This window comes from Cystoisospora suis (assembly GCF_002600585.1).
Source record: "Cystoisospora suis strain Wien I chromosome Unknown contig_2487, whole genome shotgun sequence".
Taxonomy (NCBI): domain Eukaryota; phylum Apicomplexa; class Conoidasida; order Eucoccidiorida; family Sarcocystidae; genus Cystoisospora; species Cystoisospora suis.
In genome coordinates, this window is record NW_027155286.1 from 1,418 (window position 1) to 18,529 (window position 17,112).

Here is a 17,112-nt window from a genome sequence, read left to right on the forward strand (position 1 = left end):
CATAGCGTACGTACTCGCGTGCGTACTTCCTTTTCTTCCTCTGAAGCCATGCAGAAGATCCTTCTATTAAATGTGGCTCTTTTTCTTTCGTCAGAGGGACAGGAGTGATGTCAATCTATATACATATATATGTGTATACACACTTGTATGTACATGAGTGTAACGAAGATCCTATATATATATATATATATATTCATTCAGATCTGACGAAGTGTTGTAGAGAGAAGAATCTCGTGCATGTTTTCTTCTTCTTTCTTCGGGTTTTCCTTGCATTCCTAGGTGCGGACGGTCTCATACACACACAGGCACAGAGATATAGATGTATGTATGTAGATATACATCTATATATATACATATATGTGCACGTGTTGATGTGCAGCTATACACCCACGTAGTTATATTCTTTGTCTTACGGTACTGTGACACCCCGTCGTTTCCGTCTCTATGGACCTTCTGTACCCGCCACTTGCCTCGTCGTCATGAGGCTCTTCTTATACGCGCTCTCGTGAATCTCCCGGTATCAAAAGCGACTCCGTCTCCCCTGCTTTCTTTCTCTGAAACTCTCTTTAGGTACGGCTGGCCTTTTATTTATGAGTCTTATCTCTATCATTTTGTGCGGGTGGATATCCGGCATAACTTCTCTCTCTTCTTCTATCTTCTCTACCTCACAGCTCAAACGCCTTCCAAGGTAAACAGAACAACACTTCTGATCTCTCCTTCTTCCTCGCTTCTTGCTTCTGCACTGAGACTTCATCTATCTATCCATCTATCTTTGATCTATGTATCCATCTATGTTTAATCTATCTATCCATCTATCTTTTTATGCGGATAGCTCTCCGTGTACGTGCATCTGTATGTGGTTTCGTAATCATGCATATACATTCCCAGCTAGCTACCTTCACTGTCTCCATCTGTATCGATCTGCCTTTCGTTGCTCTGCTCTAGAACTCAACCACATGAAACAGCCCGGCTTAATCTTCAGGTCTTCCCTGGATTGCGTATATCCCCTCACGTGCTGTTTCTTTAGACAGATCTTCCTGTTTTCCTTTTCCTTCTTTTATGATCTCTTTCGACTCTTCTTTTTCCCTATCTTAGGTCTTGGCCTTTATCACATTTCTCCCTCAAGTGTCTCTCTGTTTACTCGTCGGGTGTCACTACGCTCAAAAGGGGATGATTGAATTCGCTCTCTTTCTACAGGTCAGTCCTGTCTCTCTCTCTGCTCCCATCTATCTATCTATCTATTCAGGGACACACGATATGGCGTCAGGAGCACATATTCATCTCATCTAATGCGAGGCCGGGAAGATTCGGAGATGTCTGCCTCTATATAGATACATGTTCATACATTCAGATGTACTGGACTTGGTCTCACGATGTATGTCTAGCCAGATAGGGTGTCTATACGTATCCATGCATATATACAAATATATACATTATATATATATATATATATACACCTATGCATTCGAACAGGTGCTACGATGTCTCTAGATCTATACAGGTGTGCCTATATGAGTGTGTATCCATATAAATTTGAGGAGTAAAGACCATGCCTCGCTGGGTGTTTATCGAGATCGCACACAGACAGATGGATGACGCCCTACCTCCTGTGTCAAGGGCCTGACTGTAATGACTGACGTGATGTGTCTGATTTGCTCTCTAGAGATCCTTTCATGTAGACGAAAGGATCGATGGTTCTCTAGCCACTCCTTTGTCCATGCGTCTCATCTTACTCATGTCACCTAGGGATTGGGGTGTAAGTAGATATATACATATGTATATATATGTGTATGTATACCTTCGCTTCAATTGCCCTCCCCCTGTAACGACTTCCTTAAGATCATACGACTAGCAGTGAATGTACGTTTGTCTGTCTGTGTGTGTTTCTTGGTAGACACTTGTATTTGTAGCTCTCAATAAGGTCTGCACGACCCAAGTACGTCTCACAATTCTCTCTTCTGCACAGATTCCATCCACCCTAGGTGTATGTACAGCACACCTTTCCAGCTGTGTATTTCGGGGAAGAATACATACATAGAGAGATCGAAACAAAGGAGAGATTAATCTGTAGGTATGCATCCGTGGATAGATAGATGCCTGTAGCCGTAGCATGCGTGCGTATGCAGTGCACCTATGTGCCATGACATACATACACATTCGCTCGGCTAGTGATGTGCATGCACACACGTCGAGGGGTAGACACTATTGGGTGTACATCATACACCTAACGAGCTTCTTGACCGTGTCTGTCGAGCCAAGGTATGTGGAAAAGCTTGGTTTGAAGTGCCTAAGAAAACTGTTCAGAGTTGCGTTCTCGGCTCGAATTTAAATGAAGAAAGTCTGTGTGTTCCAAGTTTGTCTATACTTACGCTCAGAGGACAGAAGTAAGGAGAGACTGCAGGTTTTGACGGAGATAGGCGAATGGACTTACCTAGCGTTTTCTGCTTCTCAGACATCTTCCAAGAGAGCATTCAGTCTCGCGGAGGTTGATAAATGCAAGAGGAACCATATATATGTATGCATGTATAGGTAGAGAGAGAGGCCTATAGATATTTGCTTCTACGCGTACGAATAGAGATACACATGAATGCGTTATGTGTATATGTCTGTATATGTCTGTCAATAGACAGCTAAGGTTTTGAGAAGGAAATTTCTGAAGGATCACATCAGACGGCAGCAAGGAGAAGGACAAGAAAACTTGAGTGGTTACTTGTCTCTTTGTGTGTCCATACACTGCATGTGTCTGTCTCTTTCTTTTGTCTCCTTTCGTGCTCTGTGCATGCAGTACTTCTTATGGTGGTTATGCCTTCTGCCTTTCGCTATTGCAAGCACAGATATGACATCGGTAAGCAGGCGCTTCTTTCTTTCTCTCGGAAACTCTCCTAACGTCCATCCGTAACTCACCCATCTGCATGGAGGACAGTGTAACCTGCCGACTGCGCTCTTCTCCACGTATACCGGCTTCTGGCATGAAGAGGAATCCCTAGCCAAGACAAGTTCACAACATATGTATACATACATATACGTGCATATATATATATATATATACATACATACATGCTCTCGGGAGCTTTATACTTTTGTCTCCCGCTATCTGTTTACGTGTACGTTGATGTATCTGTGTGTGTATATGTATATGTTTTGCAGTAGTACTGTTAAGAGAGCTGTGATCATATAGAACGGAGGGTAGCCGAAGCAAGTAAAGAGAGATCTTCTAGAAATAGCGTCGTTAGGAATGATGTTTTGAGAGAGAGAAAAGATACATGAGCGATCTGTATGGTTCGCCTTCGAACTCATACGCCTTTCAGTGACAAGCATTTCTCTAGATGTATGAGCTGTCTTCTGCGGAGTAGCTCTTTTAGCTTCTGCCTGACTGACGTATTTTCTAGTCTAAGCAGAGAACACCTTCATCGTGGCCAAGCCACTGCACCAGCGATACACACATACCTATTCACACTTACAACCATATTCACACACATACGTATTCATACACATACATCTTCATACATATTCATACACGTGCATATTCACGGATTCACACACATACATTTTCATACACATACATCTTCATACATATGCGAGATACATGTGGAGATGGAGCTTCGTATCTCTCTACGTCTTGTGTTTAGAAACCTTAGAATGACTTTTGCTCTTCATTCTTCTTAGTCTCGTAGAGATTCTACACAGTCTATGTCCAGTCTGTCTATCTTCAATCTGTCTACTCATCTGTAAGTGCATGCATGTATATATAGAGAGGTATGTTTTTGTGTGCAGAGAAGATGCTGGGAGGTGATAGGCCTTCTGGCCTTCTTTCAAGGGACAAATTTTGTTTGGCTCTACTTCGGTTATGCAGTCGAATTCAAAGGAAAAGCCTCCTTCTTCCAGGTATTCTATCACTAGCATACACTTGACTATCTTCTTTTCTTTCTCTTCTTCTCGTCATACAACTGACTATCTTTTCTGTTAGTCCTTTCTCTTTCTTTCTGTCTTTCTTTATCCTTCTTCAAGTCACTATCGTATCTCTTATGATCTCTTTCTTTCGTCTTCAAGCTCAGCGTCAGTGGTTTACTGGAGATACAGAATTGTACCAACATCGTTAAGAGAGAGGAGGAGAAAATGAAGAGGAAGAAGAAGTCTAGACGCTTCGAGGCCGTATGCAACGGTCACGAGAAAGCATGATAGCTTGATCTGTTGTGATCCTTTCTTCTTCTGCTTTCTGTTGCTCTTGTAGATGTTTCTTTCAGCAATTCTCTTCACCTTCTCTCAATTCCTTCTTGTCTGGTTTTTCATTCTTCACTCCAAGAAAAAGATGTCTTCTTCCTCTTCTTCACATCTGTCAAAGAAGCGGAAGAATGAGAGAAAGACTCTCCAGAAGACCATTCCAGAAGATAATAATGATGCCGTAAAGTGTGCGCGGCGAGAAAAGGAGAAACACTTCTAACAACTTCTTTCGCAGGTCGAATTCATACTTAAGTGAGACATCCAGTGACAGAGAAGATGCATAAATACGTATGTATGAATAAATAGATATATACAAGATGTCTACATGGATGTGTTGATATATATCTATCTATCTATAGATGTATGTATATGGATCTCTGTATCTATGTATATAGATCTCTATATCTATGTATATATATAAGATGTGTATAGAAATGTGTTTTTTTTCTTAAAGTAGAGTGATGTACTGGATGTTATTTCGAGTGCTGGAACTCCATTTAAGAAACTGTGTACACGTGACTTGGGGTGTACATACACCGTATCTCTTGAGATACTTTTTTTTTCTGTATTGTTCGGGAGTCTTTTCTAACGTGATGACGGCGCACCTTGTGAAAGACGTGGAATGTTCTTTTCAAGTTTTCTTTTCTTTCTTCTAGCTTTTTCTACTCCTCGGACTCTTCAACTGACTGCAAAACACATCACCTCGCTACGTGTTAACACCTTCACTATTCCTAGTCCTACTACTTTTCGAAGTCCTTTCTTTCTTTATCTCTTATCTCTTTCTTTCTCTCTCTTCTTTTCTTTCCTGCCTGGTTCTCTTTTCTTTCGCATTCCATACCCTCTCCTTTTTGTGAGACGCTACACGCATCTGCTCCCTCGCCTAACTTTTTCTCTGGATATCTCAGATTGGTGCACTTAAAACTTTTCAAGAGAAAGGAAAGATTCGTCTCCTAGAAAGTTTACCTTTCTTCCTGCATCCGAGCTCCTCTTGCACCTAAGAGTCCACCGCGTCATCTCCCTCATTAATAAGTATAATACTCAACACTATGGAACATATAACTATTTTCTACACCCTATCTATCTATCTGTATGTTATCTCTAGAGGCGTAGCTTCATATGAAGCAATGGGGCTCTTCAGCCTCTTCATATGCAGATAGCAAGGCGTGACTTTGAAGAGAACTGTACCGCGGAGGGACGTCCGACTGGTGAGATAGATCGATAGACAGATCAATCGATTCAGATATAGGCCTAGGAAATGTTTGTCTCTCTTCTGCTCTTCTCTCTCACATCCTCTTGTTTCTTTTCATTGGCAACCTTTCAGAGAGGATATACAAATGTTCTTTAGCAATACCTCCTCCTAGTTCTTTTCTTGCTTTCTTTCCCTATCAAGGAAAAAGAAGAAGACGTAAACGAAGTTAGAAGAGAAAGAATTCCTTAATGAAGAAGAAAAACACAACGTCCCTATCCCCGACTTGCCTGTCTTTTCTTTCAAGTTTCTTTTCTTCTTTTTCTTTCTCTCTTCGTTTCTGTCTTCACACGAAACAAGCAAAACCGACCGACTGTGTGATAGAAATACAAATACACTCATCCTATCCTATTTTTTTTCCTTTCCTTCATCGATTCCCGTTGATACATACATAGAATAAATCAGCAAAGAAATGGTAGGAAGGTTCACAAGGAAAAAGGAAGTATTAGTATCTATCTATCTATTTGTCTGCTATGCATCAGTGGGTTAACTAGATTAGAGCAGCTCCAGTCAGAAGATGTCCCTTCTTCTCTTTAACAGACCTAGTCAGTCTGTCAAGACGAGAGTTAGTTTCTAACGTGTCGCTCTGTCTTTCAAATAGAGAGATTAGAGATCGAGAGGTACTTCCGTAGCAAATTACTTTCTGTCTCTTCCTCCCTGTCTCTATCTCTTGACTATCTGCTTGTGCATGTAACCATTTGCTATCAAGAAAGAAAGGAAACGAACAGAATCCTCTTCAGTGTTCTGTCTTTGGAGTGGACTTTCTTCTCGTCAGATTAGCTACAAAAGAAAACTCCTCGGTCTTCTTTTATTTCTCTCTCTCCCTCGCTGCTTCTTGTTGTGCATGCATCACTTAACACTGGCCGTGCGCCTCACTTTACCACTCTTAAGAGTTCTTCCTACCTGTAGTCGTAGAATGACTCTCCTTGAGAAAAAAAGAACTCCTCTTTCTTTCTTTCTTTCCTTCTTTCTTTCATTCTTTCTTTCTTTCCCTGTCTTTCCCCTTCTTCTCGGTTGAGAACACCCCGAAAGAGAGAAAGGACACAAGTAAAATCGAGGAACTTCATTCCACAGAAAGCTAGACACGTGAGGTGTCTTTTCATCGATCTCTTCAATGCTCCTCTATTTCGACAGAGGAAGAAGACCTGATTCTAGAAAAATAGGTTCTTTTCAGAGATAAGATAAGAAGAGGCCTCAATACAAAGACGCTAATAGACGTCGTGCTTGAAAACCATTCCCTCCTGGACACCAACAACAACAAGAAGAAGAAGCACAGAGAGATATGAATAAGTACCATTGATAGTCTTTGCTTTACAAGCTGATGTAACTGACTGGAAACCTTCATTCTCTCTCGATAGGAAACTGCCTTCTTTGTTGTCGGGTTCTCTATGGTTCCCCGAGTGTGGAGTGTACATCCATCCATACATACACGTATACACCTCCCCTGTATGTCTACAGCCATGTTCTTTCTTCTTTCCTCCAGGCGCCAAGGCGAGAAGTAGACTTTGGAAGAGAGCATGTTTTATCTATGTATTTCTCACTCATTACACAATGTCTGTACACGCAGTGTATACACCTCCACGCAGGGATACAACGAGGAATGTACATACATCTGTATAGGTAGGAGCACCTCGTTCTACTTCTATGAAGTAGTTGGTATAGGAAGAAGACAGTCATGCACAAGTGACGCTTTCATTCTTGATCTATTGTCATACGCTTGCAACTGAGAGAATAGATAAGAATTAAGCCTTAGAGCGAGGAACGCAGAAGTGAAGGCAGAGACGTTCATCGAGACAGAAGCCATGAAAGCTCCTGTAGAGAATCCTTGGATAGAAAGAAAGAAAGTTTACCTGAGAGCATATAGAAGTACTCCAGTTTATCACGTGGAAACTCATGAAGAATTCTCTTCTTATGATAGTATGCAACAAAATTCGCAAATTCGTATTGAGAGAAACTTCGAACTGTTTTGATATCTTCCTCTCTGATAGGGAAACACCATGAAAAGTAGAAAGGATACACCAGAAGAAAAACAAAGGAATGAAGAAAGAAGAGGAGATATCGATACACTACCATGGTCCGATCATCTTAGTACCAATCCTATACAGGTGCACATACACAAGAATGATCTATTAGGGGGTGTACATACACCCGGAGACGTCGTGTGTGTAGTGACACTCCTTCCAGGTGTAAAGAGGAAGACATGTAGAAGATCGAGAAGGGGTCATAAGCACGCATGGTTGTGTTTAGATGAAGAGTCAGAAGTTGCAAGAGAAAGAAAGAACCTCCCGAGTGAAAGGAAAATCTAGGAGCGAGAAAAACGACACTTCGCAAGTTCCTTAGGACGGAAGCGCAGAACGAACCGCCATACCATCAGAATCACCTCTTCCACAACCATGGCTACATACGACAAACGTATATGCATACATACACATACATACACATATACACATATAGATATATTCATATACATATCTATGTACACGTATGTACATGTGCATATACATATACACAGACCGAAACAGATATACAGAGTATAGAAATCCATCTAGGTGGATATATATGTGCAGCATAACGTCCTACGATAAACGAATGTATAGGTGAAGAAGAGAAACAGAGTGAAATCGACGAATACAGAGTTGGATAGACAGATTAACGATAGACACATAGATACGAACCAGCTGATGGATAGAAGCTTGGCGTTACAAATGTTTTCGTATGCTTTGAGTCTTCGCCTTATATAAGAGGGGGTGGGTGCATCCCGTGCGCGCTATGCTCACTTGATTCCTAAGAGATCTGGTCGATAATCTCTCCGATTCGATCGCCTCCAAGAAGTCGCGCAGATCTTCACTCCTAAACAAGTGACAAGACTATCCATGAGAAGTCCAGATCTTCAACGTGTATATATACATGGATCTGAATATGTATAGGCAGATAGCTATACACATACATGGAGAGACAGGTGCAGTTACGCTAGAGTCGCGCATGCAGAAACGCATACACGCAGATGAGATCACAGAGTGGACTTCTTCAGAGTTCTACAGGAGAAAAGAAATAGAGAAAGGCAAGGATGGACCGAAGAAGAAGGAGAAACAGATGCATGCATAGCACAAGAATAAGAAAGAACGAGAAGGTGTATGGACTCCAGGAAGAAAACGACCAATAGAAAGGAGAAAAGAGCCGGTGAAGTTAGAGAGAAAGAGAGAAAGGAAGTTGAGAGAGAAAAAAAAAGCGAGAAAGATAGGAGTTTCGCGAAAGCATTTTTCGTACCTCTCTTGAATTGGTGGATATCATCGAAGCGAGAAAGAAGCCTAGGTGTCGATAAGTGATATGAAGGTATATATCCATTATACCGACTTCCTTCATACCTCATAGAGACATACTCACTGACAGGAAAGCATTCGTTCCATTCATCTATAAACAAAGAAAGACACATACACCCAAAGAAACCGAAAGAACAAAACAGAAAAGAAAACTCAGAGGTAAAGGCGACAAAGATTGACAGAGGAAGACTAAATCTCTCTGGAGGGGGGCGAACGCTAAAGAAGTGAACAGTCGATTCTGAAGAGACAAAGTACGAGGTGCTCCACTAGATATCAACGTGCATCACCTGTATGTGTGAGACCACATATATGTACACCTACATATAGACGTATATACATATAGATACATGTGCAACTGTTGTCTCCGTAAGACAGAAACCAATATATGAAGTAGGTCGAAGTATGTCTTCAACTGCGCGCATGCATGCGTCAGACCCTCTACCACACACTGAGAGGCGATGGCAACTGTCTTGTATCCCCTTTCTTCTTTTTCTCTCGTCTTTTTCGTCTTTCTCTCTCTGTGCTCAACCACTACATTCTTTTCATTCGAGAAGATCCTCGTCGATCTTCTCCTTCTCTTTCCTACCAACAGCAATGAGGAGATTGAAGCGTGTCTGTTTCTTCAATTGCTCCCACACTTCATAAAGGGCTTGGGTTCCAAAGGCATTCTGCTGGAGCCCGAAATCAACGATGTCCCACACAGACGAAGGACTCGGAAGTTTCGCTCTATTTTTTCACAAGAAGAAGAAAGAAGAATGATAAACAGAAAAGCACATCCAGTCAAGCAAAACAACATATGAGGGGGAGAAAGGTGTGAAGAAGATGTCTTGTCTCAAAGAGAGATCGTCAGGTGTATCGGCAGTGGCTGTACGTACACGGGGACACCCGGGGTAACAATGTCCGTGGAGATAGAGCTGGCAACGTTCAAGTCATATGACTGTGCGTTAATACGGAGAGTTTTGCAGGTGTATAGACACACGGAAGCTAGTACGAAAAAGAGGCTCGATGACAGAAACATAAGTCATCTTTCCTTCTACTAGATGTCCATACATAGATCTACAGACGTGAAGGTGTGTGTCTGTTTGATGCGGCATTGCTGTATGCGTTACTTCGCATGCAGGATATGGGGAACTGTATGTAAACCCCTACGCATGAGCGGAGTAGACCTCGGCACAAGAAGGTTTCTTGCATCTTTGTATAGATTAGATGTCTACTTTTTCAAGTGGGCTCTTGATGTGAAAGAAGACAGGTATCTGTCTTTTGGAGAGAAGAGAAGAATGGGTAGAACTTACTTCAAGGAAGGTATAGAAATTTCTTTACGATAGGCTGCCCAGAGCTTCAGTCGTTCCCGGGCAAGCAAAATCTCTTCTTTCACCTACGAATATACCAAGCGGAAAACCTACACCATTTAAGCACAGCTGGGTACCTACATGTAGACATATACCTATATATACATGCGTAACACTTACATCTTTCTATCTATACACATGTGCGTATCCAGTCCACCGTGAATCTATATACGTACATATATTTATAAATATACATAACAGGCCCTCAAAGACAGACGGTAAAGCATGCAGATGGTCGGTTATGTGGATGTCGATCTGAGAGGTTGTCTGGAGAAAAATAGACAGTAGACATCGTTAAGAGTACAGGCAAGAAGATGTCCCAGGAGACTGAGGTGTACGTACAGGCAATAGACATAACGCATGAGAAAAGATTACCGATGTAAATGCAACACATAAATGAACGAAGGTTCCTCGGAACTGCCGCTAGTATACTACGTGCGCATCCATTTCTATGAATATACACCCAGCGAGAAAGATTTGTGACAAGTCTTAGACAGATCTCTCCATAGACGGCTTTCTCTCTCTGTATGCACAAAAGTACTATTTCCATCGCTCCCCTACGCCTCTTGTACATACACCCCAGTCTCCCTCGCGTGCTGCCCATGACAGTACACACGTATATCCATACAAAGATATACATTAGTATCTTGTGTATGCAGATAGCTATCCGGTCAGACCTATCTATCCCTCTATCTTTACTCTATCTATCTATCTAGACGTATTAGGAAAAGACGGTCTCAGGAAGATTCTCCAGCAGAACAAGATTTGATCGAGAGAGTGATCACCGCAGTCTCTCTTCACTCATAGAAAACAGAGAGTAGACCAGAGCAAAGAGCAAGGAAAGCAAAGAAGACTTTACTTCTTTATCAAGTAGGTCTTGATGTAAACCTTCAAAAGAAAGAGATGAAGATTTCTGAGGACCGAAGTTCTTCTTCTCCATGGAGATCTTCTCGTCTCGAAGTTGTCGATATTCATCTAAGTCTTTCTCAATGGCTTTCTCTAGTAAGTTATAGTAGCTTCTCTCAGCGTATTTCCGGTGTACCTACAACAAACCATCCTGTACACATACACTTCATGTCTCTCTCTAATCTCTCTCTCTTTATGCCAAAGACGAAGGACTTTTCAGTTACCCCTTCGTATCAGTAAGAAAAGACACCCTCGCTCTTCTCTCTTCAAGCCAACACATCCCTAAATTCTCTTCCTTGCGGTATTTGCATTCAAAACTTCTTCTACGGGCAGCCCACGTGCTGGAAGGAATAAGGATATCCGAACATAGTGCGATTGGGGCGAAGGTCAGAGGGACCGCCTTATACTCGGAGAGGAGAAAGGAACAGATGGGACAACTATGAGGAAGGAGACAGGAAAAGAGGGAGACAGTACATCGGGAGAGAAGGTATACACAATAGTGATAGAGTGATCAGAAAACAGAGAGTGAGTAGATATACTTTATGTGTGACTGGCAAGAGATAAAGGAGCGAAAGATATCTCTAGAGTGACCAATGAACTGCCTAAAGGGAAGACAGCCAGGAGGTTCCAAGGCTTCTGTATCATCACGCACAAATGATATACACAGAGGGTATCAAAACAGATACATACGTACATATTTGCTAGAAGGTACAAAGTTGTATGTATGAGACAGTATTTAGCTTATTCATGTTCTCTACCTCTATATCTCTCACTCCCTCTCGCATCCAATACCGAGAAATGTGTCTTTCTTTGCTTTCTTTCTTTCTTTCCTTCTCTCTGACTGTACTCTTCGTTCTTTTCCTTTCTATTTCTTGCATGCGTTTCGACTGAAGAAAAGAAGAGCGGCACTTCAGAGCTCTCTCTTACCCCATCTAGAGCTGCGTCTCCATAGGTACGAAGACAGACGGGAATTTCTTCGAGCAGGTGTCTATTGTATCGACTGATCTTCTCAAGAAATTCTTGCGAAAAAGAAGACTAAACTCACAACAGACATAAGAAGGACAGAAACGAGGAAGAAATAGATAGGCATTTTCTATCTTTCTTTCGAGAAGATGTGTACGTACACCATAAAAAAGAAGGATTGAGGAAGAGAGAAAGGACGGAGAAAAAGATCTAAGTCGACTACTCCAATGATGTGACTTGTATGTACCTAAGCTTTGAATCGAGATAAAATCTGTCCAATATTCAAGCATTCGCATGCTTGTAGTCTGTGAGGTGTATATACAGACAGATAGAGAGACAGCTGATAAGTAGACACAAATAACTACGTTTTTTGTCTCTTCCACTTGACAAAGGAGAAAGTGTTTGAAACCATAGAGACCTACAGACTGAAAGGCCAAGAGAGGTACTGCAGGAGAGAAGAGGAGAAACAGAAAGTTAGATAGACACGAGGAGAAGCGGAAGAAGAAGAAGAAATCCAGAGAAGAGAACAACGAGAAGCTAAGAAGAGATCTAGAGAATGCGCACGCGCCTGAATTTCTTGTAAGAACGTGAAGAAATGGATAGACCGAGGAAAAACGGAGAGAGTAGATTTCAGAAGAAAAGAACACGAAAGCCACACAAGCAGGAGATTCCTGCTGTATAGAGATTACCTGTATATACACCCCAGAGGCCGACCGTTTGATATCTCCGATTTCTCTTGCATATTTGGAAGGGAGAGGCTCATAGATGACTAGCCAGTTGTTTTCTCTTGCCCACGGTATTATATAGTTCAGTATACAGCTCTGGTGTACATACAGAGGAAACACAACGCAGTAGAAGCAACACCATTAGATGAAAGAACTGGGGGAATTAGTACGAGAGAAAGAAGAAAGAAACCTTGTCTTTATTCTTCTCCTCCCTTGACCTCCATACTCCTATCTTGACTTTACAAGCGTCTCCAGACAAATCTCTCTCTATTTGTTTTTCTCTCTCTCCCTCTGCATATGGAGATAGAGAGAAAGCCGGCTGATATGTATACAAGTGACAGTGTGTACAGTTCATAGAGAGAACCTATGGAGATGTGTATATGTTTACAATTTAGCTACGCAGGAAGTTGTATATATACCTATATGTATGTACATCTATCTCCGCAGTATAGTGTAGACGCCTATTAAGCTGCAAGAAATATACACAGGCACATCAATAGAGCGCTGGATGCCTGCTATCGATGAGCTGAAAGAAACCTACATATGCAAAGGTTTGGATAGCTATAGGGATAGACATGCACAGAGGGCACCTCAAGGTGTGTGATATCTCGATACGATAAGAAGACACCTCTTTCCACATGTGGGTATAGAAGAAGACATTTCACGCTATGCACTCAGATCTCCTTTAAAGAAGGAATACACAAGCAGGCCATGGAGCAAACAAGAGACTTCTTTAGGCAAAAAACTTCTGTCCCTGGAAGAAAACCGCATGGTGAAGCCCTCCTCTGTACAGCTCTCTCTCATCATGGGGTTCAAGTGCTTTACAAGAGATTCCGTCTCACTTATCACTGAGGTGTATATACACTACATCAATGAACCTAACACAGTCTACAGATTGTCTTCATTCCTCTACGTACTTTTCCAACTCCTCGATGGCCATCAAGTAAAAACCCTTTCGACATGACTTTCTCCCTTCTTTTGTTCCCGTGACTTCTATTGCTTTCTAAACATGAGTGAAAATTCTTATTCTTCTTCTTGTTCTCTTTCTTTTTCTTTTCCTCCTCTCCCTGCATGCTATTTTTATCTCCCTCCACCAATTCCTTAGCCGCGCTGCTTTCTTCTTCTTTTACTCCGTCTTTTCCTTCTCTATGTGTGTTGTCTGTAATGTTTTCTTCCCCGTCTCCCGCGTCTCCTCCGTCTGTTCTATCAGAAAGAAGAGAATGATAAGATGAAGAATACTGACGAGTCTCTGTGAACTGTTTAGAAAACTCGGAGAGCTGAATTTGTAGCTCGAGAGTTGCTTTGCGGAACATGACCCCGACTGGACTAGTCGCCGAAGGAATCATTTCGATATCTCGCGATAGTTCACCTGTTCATACACCCCGTCAAACAAAAGATAAACCGCAGGGAAGCGGACACCGAAGAAAGAAGAAGAAAAGTGAGTAGAGAAGTACGGTAAAAAAGGTTTAAGGAAGAAGAAAAAGAAAAGAGAGGACCTATGCATGAACTGACTAAAAAGAGTACTTGATTGATGCTCTTCTTTACGCGATTGGTTCCTACAGTATTTTTCCAAGCCGTCAACTGCATGTATGGATGGAGATATGTATGAAGTGTAGGCAACAAAGACGCACATCACACACACACCTACATGCAGAACCAAAGAGCCATATACAACTGCTACATATAAGACACACCTGTACACACCGTACTACACATGTATCTCCTCGTCATACCTTGTAATACAGCCACATACATCCCTTTCCTGCCTGCGTAGTTCGTCCTCTCTCGACTTCTGCAGATGCTTCCATCATTCACAGGGAAGAGAATTTCTAAGCGACAAAGGAGAATCGGTCAGCAGTGAGAGACTTCGCTTCTTGAAAGAAAAAACAGGGAAGAAAACTTGTCAGTCTCTCACCGGCAAGACCCTCAGGGAGCAATTCAACTAATCTGTGTCGATCAAACAGACGAAATCTTCCTAGATCTTCTACACCAACACCTCCTCCTTGTTCTCCCCCCCCTGAGAGGGAGCTACCGTTTTGACTACAATGCTGTAGAACAGGCATGTAAACACCAACAGGATCAAGATAGAGATAAGGTGTTTGAACAGATTTTTCTTCACTTCCAGGTGTTGTTTCTGGGGTGTATATACACTCCAGATCGTCAGCAGTTGTAGTCGGTGAGAAGCCATTTGACGGGACATTCTTTGAATCAAAAGGAAGAGAGGCTAAAAGAACAGGAAAATGATCTGGAAGGTCTCTGCCTCCCGAGGTATTTTTTCTTCTTCTTGATCTCCGTCTCCTTTCATCGTCTGCAGCGATGGTGCCGGTCCCCTCCAAGCTCTTCTCTTCTCCTTCTTCTGTATCTGTTTCATTTCTTTCCGAAGGAGAAGACAATTCATGAGATAAAACAGAAGATCGACTACGAGGATCAAGAAGCGGAAAAGAAGTACGACGTCTTTCTGATTCTGTGGTCGTTGTGCGATTGGAGTGAAGGGGGAGATCGAAGGGAGAAGAAGAAAAGTAACGGACTTTCTGACGGCGTGTTGAACATCTTTTGAAGAGACACGAGATTCGAGAGAGAAAAGGAGAAGAGATAGGAGAGGAGATTGGCAATAGACAGGTTGGTGGGCCGGTATCGGAGCGTGAGAAAGCGTCGGTTGAGAGGGATGAAGAAGCAAAAGAAAAGGAAGAATGGTAATAGAGAGAGGAATGACCAGAAGGAAGAGAGGGAGACGGGTGAGGAGATGAAGAGAAAGAAAGAGGGAGAGACGATTGAGGAGAACAGGAAGAAAGAGAAAGAGATGAGCGAGCAGATGGAGAAGAACAAGAAGAAAGAAGAGAGAGTGAAAAGCGTCCCGTTGTCATGGTCGTCATGATGAGTTTATAGCAAAGGAGTCGAACACGCAGCTGCGGTAAAATCTTTCTTTTCTCTCTTCGTTTCTATGAAGATGTTTTTTCCCTAGAAGGACAGGGGACTTCCACACACGTCAAGGACATGGCGCAAGAGAGCAGCCAGCTGTGAAGCCATGGCTGAAAGATCTCTAAATAGAACGCGCGGAACCAAAGTTTGAAGAAGAGAGTGAGGACCTGCTTATCAAAGAGAAAAAAGGATCTATATGGATGAAGGAAAAGAGAGTAGTTGATTCCACTCGTTCAAGACTACTTCACACCCGAGCTTTCTTCCTTTATGTTTCCTCTCTGTTATCCGCCGCGGAGGTGTCTGTACACCTGGATGTCATCTTCACAACAACACATGACAGACAGTTTCGGCGTAAGGAATCTCCGACAGCTCTTGTTAGAAGTATTAGATCAGAATAAAAGACTGAAGAGAGGTATCCTTTGAACCGATGTAAAGTTGTTTTCTTCTGACTTCATGAATCTCTTTCTTCCATATAACTAGGTGAGCCGAGGACTTCGCCCCGGTCTATACAGCGCTTCTCTGCTGTATCAGACTTCTGCGAGAAAGGTGAGACCAATCGGTTTAGGAGCTGTGGTACAGGAATAAAGACAACAAGGCAATGGACGGAAACAGGGTGTACCGGACCTACTGTGATAAAGGCCAACGAGCTGATCTTGTGAAGGATACACGATTTCCGTACAAGCCTTCTGGCGTCGTAGCTTCTTCGCTTGCATGCGCATGCAAGCAAAAGGGTTACCTGTGGAGACAAGCAATAGGGAGGAACTTCAGATGCAGGTAGTACAGAAAAGGAAGCTGGAAGTTGCGTAGCTTTTCGCTCATTGGAGAACTTGTATAGCTCTGGCGTTTCGAAGGTAGACAGGGGGTATCGTCTGGACGACGGACCTGAACGGCGGGGCGAGTAACCAAGCTCTTCCCAGAGTCTTGAGTGGCCTCCTGTTGGACGCTTACTCTTCTGCGTGCACAAGCGGGAAATTCTGCAGGGCTCTTGTACCAGGATGCAGATGCCGCAAGTAATTTTCTAAGGCCGTAAACACGAATCGAGATACAGAGGACCGCCGCGGAGTGCCCCGATGAGAGAGTATACAGCGCTTCTCGCTCCAACATTCGTTTTGCGCGAAGTGATCACAAAGCTCCCTGTATCACGGCGCTTTATACCTCTCGTGAGAGCGGATCAGGAATCTCACAGGTGCCTCTGTTTCCTGGATACTACGGAGCACGGTGGTTGTGGAGGGGGGGCTAGTCACGGGAGCAGACTAAGCGATTCCTACCCGCACCCCGCCTGACTGTAGTCCTGTCATGGGCTGTACATTCAATACGAGGTGACGCTCCGCTGCTTTGTGACGACAGTGATCCTGTACAGGCTCCCACTACCCAAGCGGCGCCCCAGCTTGTCGGCGCTTCAGGCCGTCGTGTATGCTGCACAATTGATCTGGAGGCGCCGTTGTCAGGAAGCTCGCGTCCTG

General features: G+C 42.9%; 2 protein-coding genes across 2 annotated transcripts; one reads left to right on the forward strand and one right to left on the reverse strand.

Moving 5' to 3' along the window:
- Positions 1–226: 226 nt before the first annotated feature.
- Positions 227–4,470, forward strand: CSUI_005178 (mannosyltransferase (pig-m) protein). The gene is made up of 6 exons (XM_068065357.1): positions 227–688; positions 1,096–1,197; positions 1,895–1,936; positions 2,786–2,845; positions 3,775–3,885; positions 4,232–4,470. Exons 1-6 carry the CDS (start codon positions 320–322, stop codon positions 4,439–4,441), a joined length of 894 nt encoding a protein of 297 aa, XP_067922666.1. The 5' UTR covers positions 227–319; the 3' UTR covers positions 4,442–4,470.
- A 1,014-nt stretch (positions 4,471–5,484) lies between these two features.
- On the reverse strand, positions 5,485–16,667 carry CSUI_005179 (ribosomal death-associated protein). The gene is made up of 12 exons (XM_068065358.1): positions 16,598–16,667; positions 14,646–16,385; positions 13,648–14,099; positions 12,695–12,826; positions 11,970–12,077; positions 10,996–11,178; positions 10,080–10,162; positions 9,374–9,513; positions 8,735–8,878; positions 8,245–8,317; positions 7,318–7,448; positions 5,485–6,708 (listed from the first exon to the last, which is right to left on the reverse strand). The coding sequence occupies exons 2-12, from the start codon at positions 15,601–15,603 to the stop codon at positions 6,662–6,664; spliced, it is 2,451 nt and encodes an 816-aa protein (XP_067922667.1). The 5' UTR covers positions 15,604–16,385; positions 16,598–16,667; the 3' UTR covers positions 5,485–6,661.
- Between the last annotated feature and the right edge of the window lie 445 nt (positions 16,668–17,112).

Bases quoted from the DNA above. Each gene is read 5' to 3' on its own strand.
- CSUI_005179 (XM_068065358.1), bottom strand. From the start codon at position 15,603: ATGACGACCATGACAACGGGACGCTTTTCACTCTCTCTTCTTTCTTCT. The intron at 12,827-13,647 runs GTACGTAGAGGA...TATGTACACCAG, and splicing joins GCCATCGAGGAGTTGGAAAA to AGCTGTATACTGAACTATAT. The intron at 8,318-8,734 runs GTACGAAAAATG...TCACTTGTTTAG, and splicing joins TATCCACCAATTCAAGAGAG to GAGTGAAGATCTGCGCGACT.
- CSUI_005178 (XM_068065357.1), top strand. From the start codon at position 320: ATGTATGTATGTAGATATACATCTATATATATACATATATGTGCACGT. The intron at 1,937-2,785 runs GTACGTCTCACA...CTGTGCATGCAG, and splicing joins ATAAGGTCTGCACGACCCAA to TACTTCTTATGGTGGTTATG. The intron at 2,846-3,774 runs GTAAGCAGGCGC...TTTTGTGTGCAG, and splicing joins CAAGCACAGATATGACATCG to AGAAGATGCTGGGAGGTGAT.